Below are 15,384 nucleotides of genomic sequence, written 5' to 3'. Positions count from 1 at the left end.
GGTATTTTGTAGGTGTTCATAGACCACGGTAACCGCTTACCATCTCGTAGACGGGGTGCTTGTTTGCCACCAGAGCTGTATAAAAATCTGTATAAAAATCTTACAAAGATCTATTCGTAATTTTCCTATTGAAATAATATCTTTATATTATTCTGTCATCATAAATTTTATATTACCCATCACAGATGACTAATAAAATATATATTATTTCTATTATAAATCTAATTATATCTTCCTATTATGCTCATATAATTCACTTTACGAGAAATAACACGTATTATTATCATGTATTTAATAGTAATCTTTACATCGAAAGCATTTAAACGCTCTGTAATTGTTCAAAACTATTAAAATATAATTGCAGTGTCGGTAATTTGTGTAATGTTCTGTGGCTGACTGACTGACTCAGTGGCGCGACTGGTAGTATAACCTGCAAATCTTGGGTTTGATTCCTGGGTGGAGCAAAGTACTATTATAGTACCAGGCATTTAATTACGTGTGGCTTAATGTGAGGGTTGAATTGACAGACTCCATTTTTTTTACATATTTGTCGCCCGCATTTTTCTCCTGCCATTCTCTTGTTGTAATCGACTTCCAAAAATGTGGAGAGAGCTCCCATGTTCAAATGTTGAAGTCAAAATGTTTGAAGGTATAATAAAAAGTGATCCTTCAGGAGTCGGAGTCAGTCAAAGTATATTACTATAGGCATTTACCACTATGCAACCAGACACAAGCCGACGCGTCATGATGATCGTGAACAATCCAATCGTGTCGTAAGATTTTTAGGACAATGTATTTTTATTATTTATCTTCCATAAAGTGGCTTGATTTTAGACCCACAAGGTTAAATGGCTCATACTTAGCTTCATAATCATCGTCACCATTATGGCCTGCGTCCATCGAATGCATATGATTCAGGTGCTATTAAATAGAAGATTTATGTATCGAAGCAATATTTTTGTTCGTGGGCAAAAAAAACAATGCGAAGGTAACCCCGCATTGGCAGTTAAAGAACGGCAACTACATTTTCTACAGATGAAAGAGCCATAGGTCGACGGAGAGTTTGAAGCACGTTGATGTAGCATGTTAATCTAGATATCTACTAGTTTCATACAGATAAAATGCCCTATTTCATTCGCTTACGATAAATAAGTATTTTTTTAGCTTTCACAGTTAGACTGTTAACATACATACACTCAAATATGGATTAGGAATAAGTAAGAAAAAAAAATTGGAGGCAACAACGTTCTTATCATAAATAATTTAATTAATAAACCTTAATCGTCAAATCGGACTACGATGTACATATCTGTATATGTACATCTTAGTTTCTTTACATACATCCTTTGGTACTTCCCATTTACATCATATTAGTTAAATTATACTTAAATGTATTCTTATTTTACTGTTGTTTATATTCATCTATGGGTAACGTCTTTAAATATTTGTTCGCGTTAGTAATAAGTGTTTTGCAGTTAGCTGTGAACACAGGTTCTTGTACTTCGTTGGCAACTTCTTTCCAGTTTTCGTTGGCGAATTTGAGTACGGGATCACCTGAAATTTAAAATGGTAATAAGAAATAAATAAAATAGTACTTTTAAACTAGGTGTTTTTTTAACTGCTGTAACTTTAAATTAGTTCTTCTTATCATATAATATCTTGTCTTGTTGGTCAACCTAGTGTCAAAGTTGTTCAAGCCGCACGAAAGGCCTTTGACGTGGCTTGACAACTGTGATCTTAATTGACAACAACCGGAGTCGACTTTTTACGTGACCTCCGAAGCACGGAGGCGTCCAGTTCAAATACCACTATGCGTTCGCCCATCTATGGAATGACCGCGCCAAGGACTACAAATAACAAAATTTGGATTAGGCCCGTTTTATTAGACTAGTACCAACAGAGTTACGGTTTTAAAAACCTTTAACATACAAAAATAGTTTCTTCACACTGTGTTTCCAAGGTGATATTAATATTCTATTAATACAGAACTTAGTTACTTGTTCTTACAACCATCACTGGTAGAGTCGCATTTTTTTATCATAGAATACAGTGGGAAACCTGTATCCCTATACAGGATATATGGTTGACGCATTTGATAATATTCCTTCCATTAAGGAAAGAAATAATATTATACATATTTGTAATATTGTACATAGCAAAAGATTCGAATCTGCTAATCTAAGTTTGAAATAATGTTGCTTTGACATTAACATAAGGCGCCAGTGCAAATATATTTCTAGCGTTAAACAGTTAACAATCGACGCAAAACGCTTGGATAAGGCCTCTTGCTTTTCAGTATTCGGTAAACCGAGAATTGCCAAAGTTTCGACAATGAAAAAGAAGTTATAAAATGACCCGATGAAACTTGTAAATGTGAACGGGTAAAGGGTTATGCTTATTTTTGCTTGGGATCAGCGTACTTCTGTTTTATATGTATTATTTTTAGTCACAGATTGCCTGGTCCCCCGGGCGCCATCTTAGAAAAAGTCAGTCAGGTCGGGAGACAAAGGCGGCGATACCACAAACTTGGACTTAAGCTTCTACTGACTACACATTTAAAGAATAAAATTACATCCTCTGAAAAACCAAACCCTAAATCGAACTTTTCAATCGACTTTGTAGCATAGGGGAGTCTTAAGTTAAATATTATTATAAATTGCTTTATTTACCTAGTTCCTTCTGTCCGTTGAATAAGTTTCTGAAGTCAAACACCACGCTCTTTGTAGGCTCGGCCGTGAAAGTGAAACTCTTGACTATTTTATAGGTCTTTCCTCCTTTAGTGATGGTCTTCAGCTCCAAGTTGATGATCAGGATGTAGTCAACTGGAAAAAATAAGACAAAAATTATGAGATAGATATTTTAGAATAGGTAACAATAATTAAAAATACTAGTTTGTATAAGCGCTTGCCCATTTCGTTTATTTTTTGTTTTTTTAAGACAACTCCACTGCACTAAGAAATACCCTTGCGTCGCGGAGACTCTTTCAAACATATTTTCATCGAGACAACTTGTGGATCTTTACTAATATTTGTTCCGTGTGAGAATCGAACTCACGACCTTCCGATGCACTGGTAATGGCGGGGTCTTTCAACATTGGGCCACGAGCGCACTCAACAGTTTCTGATAGTTTGAATCTTCGTCGTGCTAGACAACGCGGCGTATTTCTGAGTGTATAGTTTTCTTCTTAATGATAAAGTTTTTAATCTGAATTTGGCAATGTGATTCATATAGTTGTGGCAATGTGGATCGATGATTGACTACACATTGAAATGTAAACCAGTTAGAAATTCCTGTTCCGTTAAACAAATCATAGAAACAAGTCAATATCACTTTTGAGAAGAAGAAGAACATTCTCAGGCAGTAAGGATGATCACGGAAATCTTTCAACTTCGATGATTTCGCGGACAAAAGGTAGTACGTAATAAAATATTAGTCCTTCATTTCCTTAACTAAGTCATTTGTATACATCACACGGTCTTTGGATCTATTGTATATGGTATATAACCTTCAACAAATCATTATTATTACAATAAAATATTCTAATCGGATTGTTTTTGTTTATAAATAACATGTTTTAATATTTATGATAAAGGTGGTGATCAAATTAACACTGAATTATTTACGAAGGACGATCTACATCAGTGCGAAGAGCACGGAATGAATAGATTTACTACGTGATAACATCCGATGCAGTATACTCTTAATCGTAAAGATAACTTCCGCACTAAAAAATAATTTACAAAATGTTTGACGACACAAAACAACCCGACCTTATTAAGATATCTGCCATCAATTTGTTTTTCTCATTCAGGATCAGTACAGTTTTGTTGTTAAGCTTTAAATTTTGTTTTTGAGCCCGAATTTTACACCTTTCAAGATTTGTTACATAAAGAGTTTTTGATTTATAACTAGTAATAGCTGCACTTTAAAAGTCAGAATAATAATCTCCTCATCTAGACAACTTATTATCCGTATCCCTTGCTATTTTATTGAGACCGGTCTTTAGCTAGGAGTGATCTTTAGCCGCCTGGCATTGTAAAGTGCAATAAAATGCTCGCAGTATTACTTACTAATTGCTTATGCGTCAAAGTTTATATTATTTACACGAGGCGCAATAAGCCGAGGTGGTCTAAGGATACAAATGTATGCAAATTGTCACAAGGTCATGTGTCTTTATTACCGACCGTTTGTTTTTTTTTGCGTGATTTAATAGGGACTTGTTGACTAGATTTTATTTGTTACAGATCTTAAACATTTTAGGCACGTACGTATTTTTTTTGTTTTATGCGTTGTTTCTCAAGTATACGGCCTTATTATCCAAAGTTGTATGGGTTTTATGTAATTAATTTTTTGCTTGTACTATTTGGACTATCCAAATGGTTGCTCCAGGAGTTGCAAAAATTCTGTATTAAATGCTACAGTTTTTACTAAGTTTAAATGTTTTAATCATAGTTATTATACATTTCACCAGCTGGCTTACTCCTGACACTTGATTTAGATTCCAATCGCATTAATCTCTTGCTTATGTCAAATCATACTTTTATATTCTAACCTAACGCATGATTAAACGATATTTTTTTAATGATACTAATAAGATTATGTAATTTAGATAATTTTTACTTGAAATATGTTTTTAATTACACGCTATTATGGAATTTTTTAGTTTGATTTTGACATAAACTCGAATTCATCACCATTGGTATCGAATGCCGAGAGTGGGCCATCAGGTGTCCATATTTTTAAAGGAAACAAATAACTTACGTGCATCAATATAGTAGTCGCCGTTTCCTTCAACCGGCAATATGATGAGACGGCCATTGATATCGTATAATCCTTCTAAGTGGAAACCCGGACTGTGGAGTTCAATTTTCAGTGTATCTGCTGCTTCATCATACCTGAAACATTGAAAGATGTTTTATTTAGAAATTAGAAATTGTGTCGCGCGATAGCGATCCTTCGAACTTTATCGCTTAATGTCAAACTATCGAAACTCGGTTTACATGTCGAATACAATAAAATTATTATTGACATTCTATACGTAATGTTATGTTCATTGTTACTATCTATTTTAGCCTAATAACAGTATTAAATCGTTAAAACATAACTTTTTTAAATTATTATCATTACCGAAGCAGGAATCGAATCCTCCGCAACGATTCTCGAATCTATAACTGCATTCCTATGAGGTTTAATTTTGTAGTTAAAAGTAAATACTTCATATATAAATTATTTGATTGCTACCAGTTAAGTAATTTTTTGCCCATTACTCTGCACTGCTGGACAAAGCTCTCCTACCAAATTCATACCTAGTTTATACCTGATTAAATATAGGTCCATTAATATTTTTTACTTACTTTGCGCTTTTGATTTTAGCAGCCCTGAACCCAGTGAGAGTGGTATTAAACAGTTTGAACTTCAAGATGGACAGGTTTCCCTCAATGATGTCATGGTGCATGGGGTCCATTTCAACGGCTCCTATATCAGCGTTTGGTTCCAGGATCAGTGGGTACGCTAACTGAACAGCTTTGGTGACGCAGGCATCATCGCTTGGCTTGCATTGGAATAGAGATATTGCTGTAAATAAATAAAAATATTTTTTGATGATACTGTTTAAACCCGAAGACGACCACAAATGACTTATTGATGTTATGTGCCTGTTAAAATAAAAAATATAGTTCAGCTATTAAAATGTTGGTACAAAACATCGTGAAACATTTCATGTTCCAGATTTCTTCAACAGTTCCCAAGGTCACTCAAAATCATAGCGAGTTCCTTATTCGTATGAAGATGCTAAATTACCTTAAGTTGTAATAAATTTATCGTAAAAAATATCTAAGGGATTATTGTGCTTATAATTATCACGCATATTAACTGTTCAATGAATTGTATGTTCGCGAATAAGTACGACTATCGCATTTTTGCTATTAAAATGAAGACTATTCATAAAACAAACTAAAGCATAATATCTATTAAAAATTCAAGAAGTATTACATTTTATCGTAATTATAATATAAAATAAATCTTAATCCGCAATAGATGTATACAGGCCAATAATGATGACGATAATTTAAAAATTACTAAGCATATTATTCCACACAATTAGAACAGAAATGTAGTCTATATATTTGCAGTATGTTCAAAAATTAAACAAAAATGCACTTACCAGGACTAGATAATGCACTGTTAAAAGCACAAAACAATAATACTAATACGAAACTCATGACCGCAATCTTTACTTCCGACGACACACGAAACTGACAAGCGAATGCTAAACTTAAAGCCTCGTCTCTCTTTATATGTACAATAAATATATCTACAAAGAAAAAAATAAACTCTTCCTGTATATGTATACTGTATTTATGTAAGTTTGTATGTACATGTGCAACTTTTGAACAAATTCACGTGCAACAACATTTGAAAATTTAGCGCCTTAAAATTAATAATTTAGTTTACTGATTAATGATCATGTTATCATTTGATACGCTTTATGCTTCTTAGAGATCTACATCGCTATTTTAAGTGTTCACTTTATATAAACTGATAAATGTTTTGAAGCATCAGTATGATTATTGACTGTGCATTTCGTTTATAATTTTGGGAATTTAGGCTAATGGTCACCATGCAACCCAATAAAAATAAAAATAAACGAATAATAATTAAGGCATCAAGATATTATAATATCAAGATAGGATAAGGATACCTTTCCCTAAAAGCTTAAATTTTTTTGGTCAAATAGTAAATTCAGTGGGCACATAATTATATATTTTTATACGTATTTGAGCACTTTATAGACAAAGTTGCTGCTCTATTGTTTTGATTATGATACGAACTTTCGTTGTTCTAATTTGTGCAGAGGCATGATGTACTAGTAGTTAAGTACACTACTGTACACTCAGATTCAAATTCCTTTTAATACAAATGAATTTAAAAATCACGGATGTTTTGTCAAACTAGTCGTTAATATTTAGACAGCTAAAAAATAAAAAATAACTGCGGCCGAATTAAAAACAATAGAAGTGCGAAGGAATAATAGTCTATTAAGATAATTATTACAAACGAATTATTTTGTTTATTATTATTTCAGAACAAAATACTTAATGACGTCTGAATTTTAATATTTTTGAGTTCCCAGATGTTGTCTTGTCACAATAGGAATTACTATTACGAATATTCTGGTAAAAAGCTCATAAAAATGTTTTAAATTGTTGGTTTACATCTAATCGAATATGAGGAATGTAACGTATCATTCATTAGCCGCGACATTTCCTTCCCAATAAAAGAAGTTGATCTTCTACTTTGATATCCTACGATTTCCTACCATTATCGACTATCGACAACCGGCAAGCTTTTGACAAATGTGTTTTAAAAAACTGTTACTTGATTCTCCACCTCTATGGACTATCAACAACTGGCTAAAAATAATTAATTGTTCAGTAAAAGTCGCTACTGTCGAATATCGAGATTGACAATTTAAATGTACCTACTCTAAAGTAGTTCCCGCGGTGACCGTTAGAGCCACTGTTCAGGTTTTCATATAAAATTCCAATAGCTAACCGATGGTTGATAGTCGATAAAAATCGAGAATCGCGCCACAGATTTGTCTGAAATGGCAGCCTCTCGTTGCTCAATAGAATCTATTGTAGATAATAGCGCTACTGATTTATATTTTATTTTGGTTTGTTTAGAGTAATCGGTAGTGCCATGTTGATGACTGCAAAAAACTATTTAAAAATAATACATTTACATAAAGATACTCGGTAATAACCTAAAAAGGTTTGTTTACTCAGATTTTTTTATTTGATTTGTGCCTTTAATATTCCAAAATAATTACTCGGCAAGGTTTGTTTTGAATTTAATCCAAAAATAAATGTAACGCAATTAAATTCCATCACATTGTTTTTTGTTCTTAATATTTTTGTATTTATCTTTGAGGTACGTTAATAAAATTTTAATATGGCATTTGTTCTTAATATCCCTGCATCGGCTGCATCTTACATTATTATTAATTCTTTCAATCGTCATTATTATACTTAGTAAATAAAACTTAACCAGACCAAAAAACGTCATTTACTATTCCTAAGCCATTTGGGAACTTCTTTTGCTCCATTTACACTTATACATCTTGTTATTCAGGATAACTTGTTACGAGTATTACACACAGGCTGACCTATTTGGAAAACATCACCGGTTTTACCAGCATAATAATATGTCTTTCTAGAGCAATGGTTCCCAACCAGTGGTCTGTAATTCAAAATGTAGTCCGCGAATGATTTTAAAATTTTCAGAATGATTATAACACTTTATTTCTAATATACTTACATAGTGGTCCCTGCCAACAATAATAATATAAAAGTGGTCCCGGACTAAGAAAAGGTTGGGAGCCCCTGTTCTAGAGAGTCCCCTCCTGGGGTTTCCATTTACATTCGCAATTTCTGCGCGTAATAATAGTTTTGAAAGGAAATGCATTATAATATTATTATGTCTTTATAAGATTTGATTATTGCGTTGATAATAACCTATTACATTTTACGGAACTAATAGAAAATTCGCTAATAAATCCTCTAATCAAGTTTGAAACTCACCTTGAACTTAAAAATCAAATCAAAATTTATGATCCTAATTATGTATGCATTTTTTTCAATATCGTGATTAATGATTATTTAAACGCATTAACAAGAAATTATAATCATGATTTTATTATGAAATCTAGACAACACAGGAAAATAAAGAATGCAATATTATGTTAATTTAGTTCATCCACATGTCATGCTAAGTAACTTTATGTGCTCATAACTTTACTAGTTGACCATAACATAATAATTTATGATTATTGTCCCCAGTCCACAATTATAGTCATTTAAAATTGCAGTGTTACTACAACAAACTTCAAATGTTTGACGGGTTTCACATCAGCTGTCCGGGTTATCCCTATGTATGTCTTAGGTTCGATACCCGTAAGGGCAATTTGTACGGTTCATTTCGGACGGCTATAGGACCAGCACTAACAATTAAACTATTTCTGTATCGCAAAAACAGGCTAGCCTTTTAAAAAAATTAAGGCATTAATAGAAAATGAAGTTTTACTTAGCGGATGCCTACGACGCAACCACCAACTTGCATGCCAAATTTCAGCTTGATCCATCCAGTGGTTTGGGCAATTCGTTGATACGTCATTATGTCAGTCAGTCAGTCAGTCACCTTTGAGCTATATATATTTATAAATAAATTCCGCAAAAATACTCGGGTAAGTTAAATGTTTATAATTTTGTACCAAATAATGTAGAGTTTTCGATGCTATCTTATTCAAATATGCCATCAACGGATGTAGGCAGTTAAAAAAAATATTATTCAAAATAGTTCCAAAAAATTTGGTTCAAAAATGTTGTTTTTATTATTTAACAAACCAGTTTTGTTTGTTACATACAAAATACAATAAATATCAAAACTGGAATATTATTTCTCATGTCACCTTCAACGTCAAACAAGTTTAGTACGAACATGGTTTAGATTTGTTCCACATTTGCATAGATTTTTTGTGATATCGTTTCTGTGTTTTGTTGCTACCTGACAAATTTACATGAAATTATCAAAATTAGTTTGTTTGTTTTAACGCGCTAATCTCAGGAACAACGGGTTCGATTTAAAAAAATATTTCAGTATTAGATAGTTTATTTATCGAGGAAGGTTATAGGCTATATAACATCTCGCTACGGCAATTAGGAGCGGAGTACCAACGAAAAATGTTACATAAACGGGGAAAATTATGACCCATTCTCTCTTCAGTGACGCAATCGTTGCGCGGGTCAGCTAGTTATTTATAGTGCGAATAGGGATTGTCCGAAATTAGTTCAAAATAACCTAGAATAAAACACATTTGTACCTACATAAATTCATTTTATTACCATAGTTCAATCTTACTCATAAATAAAATTAAATAATATAATAAATACTAAAATACACCTAACTCTATCTAAATGCATTTAACATCACATTTCACACAGGACAATGTATAACTCACAATAGATTAATTGGTAAATTATATCGTAAAGAGCTAAAATTGAAGAAAGTTTAATTGCGTTTTTGTAGCTTTGAGTCTTGCGTTCCTGTATTCTATTAGTCGAAAAGCATTGATTCTAAAGGAATCAGTTTTAAATATTTATTAAGATTTTTGGTAATTCTTTTAACATTGGCGGTAATGACGGGTCCTTGGAATTCCTTTGCAACTGGTTTCCAGTATGTGTTTGCGAAAGACATCGCAGCATCCGCTGAAAAGAGAGAAAAAAAATTGAATCATTTTGCTTCTTTTCCAAAAACTTCGAATATATCGTTGTGAAATCGTAGCGCAGTCTGGTGAAGACCAAAATGGACAAACAAACAGACTAACATATAGGAAAAGTTCCTATTCATATTACACGTAAGGATAAAATACAATTACTTATTAAAATATGAATATGGTATATAATGACCCGTGTGTGTTAAGCATAAGTGACACTAATTTGCCATTTTAATTGAATAAGGTCTGAGCAATCATGCTAATAAGAACATTTAAATGGTCACTTGTAGGCTACCTGACCTATGACGCTGATGTAGAGATAGAGAAATATAATACCCAGACTGGTTTTGTATTAAAGAAGGCTGTAAATGATAAATTGTAAGTCGAATCGACTATGATAATTTTATTATCTGATCAATTTTGAAAATAAACCAAGTATTGTTGTACTCAGTTTCGCATTCAGCATATTGTATGTATTTATATTTTGAGTTCACTTAATATTAAATTGATTTATTCGTTTTATATTTATATTATAAATATATAATATAGTCAATTCTTATATCAATAATCTGAATGTACAATTAGTAGATATAATGATCAAAGAATAAAATTATCTCGAAGATTATACCCTGATTGAACAATTTTATTATACTGCATAAAGATGCACTTAAACTAGATATATATTAATAATGCAGCAAATAACAATAATTTCTTGAACAAATAACTTATGTTAATCACTGTTGGTTTGCTTCTGAATGACGTCAATGACAATAATAATAGCGCAAGTACTGGAAAACTCAATAAATAAATAAATAAATATTATTGGACAACTCACACACGGTCATTTGATTCCAAACTAAGCAGAGCTTGTACTATGGTAACCAAATAACTGATAAACATGCTTATATACTTCTAAATACATACTTATATAGATACATTAACATCCAGGCTCAGAACAAATACTTGTGCTCATCACACAAAGATTTGTTCCGGGTGGGATAATGTAGTAAGTATTTAAAAACTTACAAAACCAGTATGATATAAATATACTTCATTTAGGACCGGTTTTGCTAGTCCCTTAATAAAATACAACCAGATTTGCACCAAACTCGCAACTTTCTGCATCTTTGATTACAGCGTGGAGACCTTTTTAACAATTGCACCTATGACGCCATTAAATAAATGTCATCTTTATATATTTTCCTCATACTTATAAAAGATACGCACGGTTTGAGCCAAAGAAAAGTTCAGACATAAACAGTTTTCAGATACATTAAGCAAAAGAACTTAAATGTGTTGAAATATTGCGCATTCCTTGCGGATTTATGAAGAGAAAAGACTATCGCATTAACTTATGTTGCCGGAAGTCTAAGTCATATGCATATATTTCTTTCACTATCCTTTGATTTATTGCACAAATAATAAATTATGACTTCTAGATTTTTTTCGTTTGTAAATAATGACCTATACTTAATTATCACATTTTTATCATATTATATTACGTACACGAAACACCACATTTATGAATATTATCGCTATTAGAAAATGTTAATTATTTAATTAAGTATTTGTCAATTTACGTATAGCAATGCGTTAATTTACAAAGGTTTTGCAATACCATAAAATTAAGGCGCAAAGTTATTCTCATAATTATTTTATATAAAAACGGTAGGTTGCTACTGCCATCTAGTAATGAAACTCCAAACTTTAAGCCGCTACGACGTGCGACGCGGCGTATTATTATAACATTTAAATATAAATTTTATTTTGAATATTTTCCAGAAAGTGCTCTGTAATAAATTACTATTGTAGATCACTTTACTCAAAATATAATCTAGTTTGATAATAGCCTCCGTGGTTAAACGAAACAATTATTTGTGCGATCTACAAGTAGTTTTTACGATCTGGTTGTACTTTGTGTCCGATGTTTGTATATTTGTAAAAATCCTCGCGTTACTTGTACAATGTTAAGTGAGGGAGTTGATTTTTTAAGAAATTTAATCACACAGCAAATAAATAAAAAAATAGCAGCAATTCTCAAACAAAACATTTGCGAAAATCAAATGAACTTTCCCAAATAACCGCATGTTAAACCCAATGTAGTGTGACTAACGTAAACATAGTACATTATTACCCCATAGGACCGCCTTGCCCTAGTTACTGGAGCCGAAAACAGTTGACCCAAATAATCCAGAGCCCAGTTTTAAGGTGAGTGGCAATTATGCAGACACGGAGAAATGTCCTGTTAATCACTACGTAATTGAATGTACGAGGACTCAAGGGTTTTGATCGTTGGTACTTTCTTTTTCAAAATAATTGAGTAAGTTTGTTGGGTACCAAAAACCTTATAACGATATTTTATAAGAGGCTACTCTGAAATTGAGATCAGTCTTGTGTTATATGTATTTTGTTGAGAATAATGGGCCTGTGACAATGTTGCCTAATTCAGAAAATATTGCAAAATATGGCAATTATAGTTTCAGTTTTAAAGAAGCTAGCTTACCTAATTCTTTGCTGCTTCCATTGAATAAATTGGTTAGTTGTGCTTTCATTCCTCCTCTCAAATCACCCGTTGCTTTGAATTTCTTAATCTGTATGTGTTTGTGACCATCCTTTCCTTCATTAACCGTTACGTCAGATTCGACAAAAATGTGGTAATTTTCTGAAAAATAAGATATTGTAGTTGAAAATTCAAAACTCCTGTCACTATTTTTGTAGCAATAATTTCAAAAACTAGAATCATGTTGTTTTAAGCATACAATATTTTTTGCAAATTATAATTTTTTTAACTAAATATTCAAAGAAAATCCAATTTTAAATAGAGCTCTATAGTATTTTTGTCACTACATTGAAATGACAGGGACGGCACGAAGAATCAGCGCTTTTCAAATTGTGTGACGTACAGCACTATTCCATAGGCTTGCAAAGGAAATACTGAAGAGGTTACAAAATCAAAACTTTGAGAACTATTGAAGATGCATGGTACTTACTGCATTTTAAAATAAGGTCGCCTGATCCTTCAATAGGAACAGCTATCAATGTTCCAGATATGTCATATCGTCCGATCATCACTACGTATGGGCATGACATTTCAAATACTAACGTGTTTTTCTTCAAGGAGAGCCTGAAAAGTAATAAAAAATTACATCATTACATCATCACATTATGGAAAGAACTATTAGTGTTTGCAAAAAGATATCAATGATATAGGATAGTACCTCTAGTATCTTATTGTATCTTGAGAAAGTTTTTAACCAAATGCTGATTTTTATTTTGAATAATATTATATAATGACTCTTTGGTCTCAATATATTGCCGCAATGGAACCTTTAGCAACAATTGATCTACTGGACAGTTGATACAAATCTATTGAATATATAGGATAGACCCATTTGTTAGTGCAACTGGTCCTACAATTTTTCTGTAATGGGGCCACACCAAAACAGTCGCATTTGCCGAAAGACGCGAAAGATCAAACCTTTATTACTTACTCTGATTCAACAACATGACAGTTCCGGAATCCTTCTACGGAAGTGTTAAGCATTCTGTATTCAATGATAGCAAACTGCCCATTAATTTGCTTGTGGTAAACAGGATCGAGTGATTCTATGTTCATTGAAGGGTCCCCTGCTATTGACATATCATACAGTTGTTGAGATGATTTGGTGTAACACACCTTATCACCGGTTTTGCATGGTGTGATATTGAATCCTGGAATTGGTGATAGAATTCCTTATTAAATGATTCATAAAACAAATTGGTGAAATTAATATACGGTACTTTTCAAACGAATAACATTGCTGAGATATTTCTAGCAGCGCCACCGAAAGATTTATATTTGACGGTATACATTTTAAGGCCTATGCTTTTCCGTAGTAGTTTTGAAACAGCTTGCAGGCAATTATCATTATTCTAAAACCTCCCGTGCATTATGCAATTAATTTAAAAGGCCTGGCAAGTTCAAAAATCTATAAGAAGGTCTTGTAACTTTATCACTGGAAGTTGCCTTACAAGGTGAAGATAACTAGTTCAATAGTTTAGTAGGTCACCACGAAACTTATGATTATCATATTCTATTGGTTTAAACACACTTCGAAATGAATTCAACAGCAACAAATATAGTATAATTAGGTATCAATAAATAATTACTCACTTGGTACTGATAGCACTCCCGCAAAAACACAAGTTATAAAGAAAGCTTCCCGATACATGTTTAGCACTTCTCGCCTCTGAGGAGAATAACCAACACTTCTCGCAATGTCAGCTTATATCCCAGAAATATCAGAGAAACAAGTTTAAAGAAACATAAAAAATGAATGCGGTATTTACATACGCCAATGCCTGATTGCTAACGGTTTTAAAAAGAAAGGTGCATACATTTTTGAGTTATTTAATGCAAGTCTTGTCTTCGTTTTTGGTTTCAAAATTAATTCTATCTTATGTTTTATGTGCCAAAAATATAAAAAAAATTGGTAAGTGATTGGTTGATGGTTGTATTTATTATGACTATCAATTTAAAAAAGAAAACATATTTACAGTGATACAATTCATTAAGTTAATTCTCCCGGGCGCTGTCGACCGAAACATGCCCAAAAAGCTGGTCACATTGTATGGAAACGCTGATGGTCTGAGCCTTTTGTCATGAGTCCTGAGTCTCTATCTGACAAATTACTAATAAATTAAATTTATTATTTCACATCAAACATAAAAAGAATCACGTCCTCGGTCGATTAAAAATCTCAGTGTACACGTAAGTACAAATACATACTTAAAAAACTTACTGACCGAATTAAGAACCGCTTCTTTTTGAAGTTGTTTTAAAACGATCTTCTGTTGATATAAATAAGGACGCGCATTTCAGGCGGTCAGTTCTGAGTTAAAATTCAAAATAAAAACATTACTCGGAAGCCTAAACCGTCGGGTGTAACAGGCGTTTGTACCCCGGGTTGAACAGGCGTGATATTAAGATTTTATATAACTTCACACCTGTTTCACCGGTAGGCGTATGCAGAGGTGTATGAAATACACCCACGTTTCGTCATTCATAATGTTAGTCCCCTATAATAGGGGGGAGCTTATTGCCATGTATTGGGCACGTTTTCAAACTCCAG

At 32.6% G+C, this 15,384-nt stretch overlaps 2 protein-coding genes across 2 annotated transcripts; both read right to left on the bottom strand.

Annotated features, from left to right (window-relative positions):
• Positions 1 to 1,242: 1,242 nt before the first annotated feature.
• LOC142975947 (circadian clock-controlled protein daywake-like) lies at positions 1,243 to 6,283 on the bottom strand. The gene is made up of 5 exons (XM_076119111.1): positions 6,164 to 6,283; positions 5,355 to 5,574; positions 4,762 to 4,895; positions 2,670 to 2,822; positions 1,243 to 1,554 (listed from the first exon to the last, which is right to left on the bottom strand). The coding sequence occupies exons 1-5, from the start codon at positions 6,219 to 6,221 to the stop codon at positions 1,403 to 1,405; spliced, it is 717 nt and encodes a 238-aa protein (XP_075975226.1). The 5' UTR covers positions 6,222 to 6,283; the 3' UTR covers positions 1,243 to 1,402.
• Positions 6,284 to 9,944: 3,661 nt separating this feature from the next.
• Positions 9,945 to 14,533, bottom strand: LOC142976060 (circadian clock-controlled protein daywake-like). The gene is made up of 5 exons (XM_076119266.1): positions 14,427 to 14,533; positions 13,765 to 13,984; positions 13,264 to 13,397; positions 12,777 to 12,935; positions 9,945 to 10,265 (listed from the first exon to the last, which is right to left on the bottom strand). Exons 1-5 carry the CDS (start codon positions 14,482 to 14,484, stop codon positions 10,114 to 10,116), a joined length of 723 nt encoding a protein of 240 aa, XP_075975381.1. The 5' UTR covers positions 14,485 to 14,533; the 3' UTR covers positions 9,945 to 10,113.
• Between the last annotated feature and the right edge of the window lie 851 nt (positions 14,534 to 15,384).

Source organism: Anticarsia gemmatalis, chromosome 10 (assembly GCF_050436995.1).
Source record: "Anticarsia gemmatalis isolate Benzon Research Colony breed Stoneville strain chromosome 10, ilAntGemm2 primary, whole genome shotgun sequence".
Classification (NCBI taxonomy): domain Eukaryota; kingdom Metazoa; phylum Arthropoda; class Insecta; order Lepidoptera; family Erebidae; genus Anticarsia; species Anticarsia gemmatalis.
Note: the sequence above shows the minus strand (reverse complement) of the source record. Positions and strands in the feature narration are given on the sequence as shown.

What these genes read in the sequence shown, in the direction of transcription:
- LOC142975947 (XM_076119111.1), bottom strand. Translation starts at nt 6,221, where the DNA reads ATGAGTTTCGTATTAGTATTATTGTTTTGTGCTTTTAACAGTGCATTA. An exon ending in CAGTGCATTATCTAGTCCTG is followed by an intron (nt 5,575 to 6,163) that starts GTAAGTGCATTT and finishes ATTTATTTACAG; the next exon opens with CAATATCTCTATTCCAATGC. An exon ending in GCTAAAATCAAAAGCGCAAA is followed by an intron (nt 4,896 to 5,354) that starts GTAAGTAAAAAA and finishes TCAATGTTTCAG; the next exon opens with GTATGATGAAGCAGCAGATA.
- LOC142976060 (XM_076119266.1), bottom strand. Translation starts at nt 14,484, where the DNA reads ATGTATCGGGAAGCTTTCTTTATAACTTGTGTTTTTGCGGGAGTGCTA. An exon ending in GGGAGTGCTATCAGTACCAA is followed by an intron (nt 13,985 to 14,426) that starts GTGAGTAATTAT and finishes CACCAATTCCAG; the next exon opens with GATTCAATATCACACCATGC. An exon ending in TGTCATGTTGTTGAATCAGA is followed by an intron (nt 13,398 to 13,764) that starts GTAAGTAATAAA and finishes ATTACTTTTCAG; the next exon opens with GCTCTCCTTGAAGAAAAACA.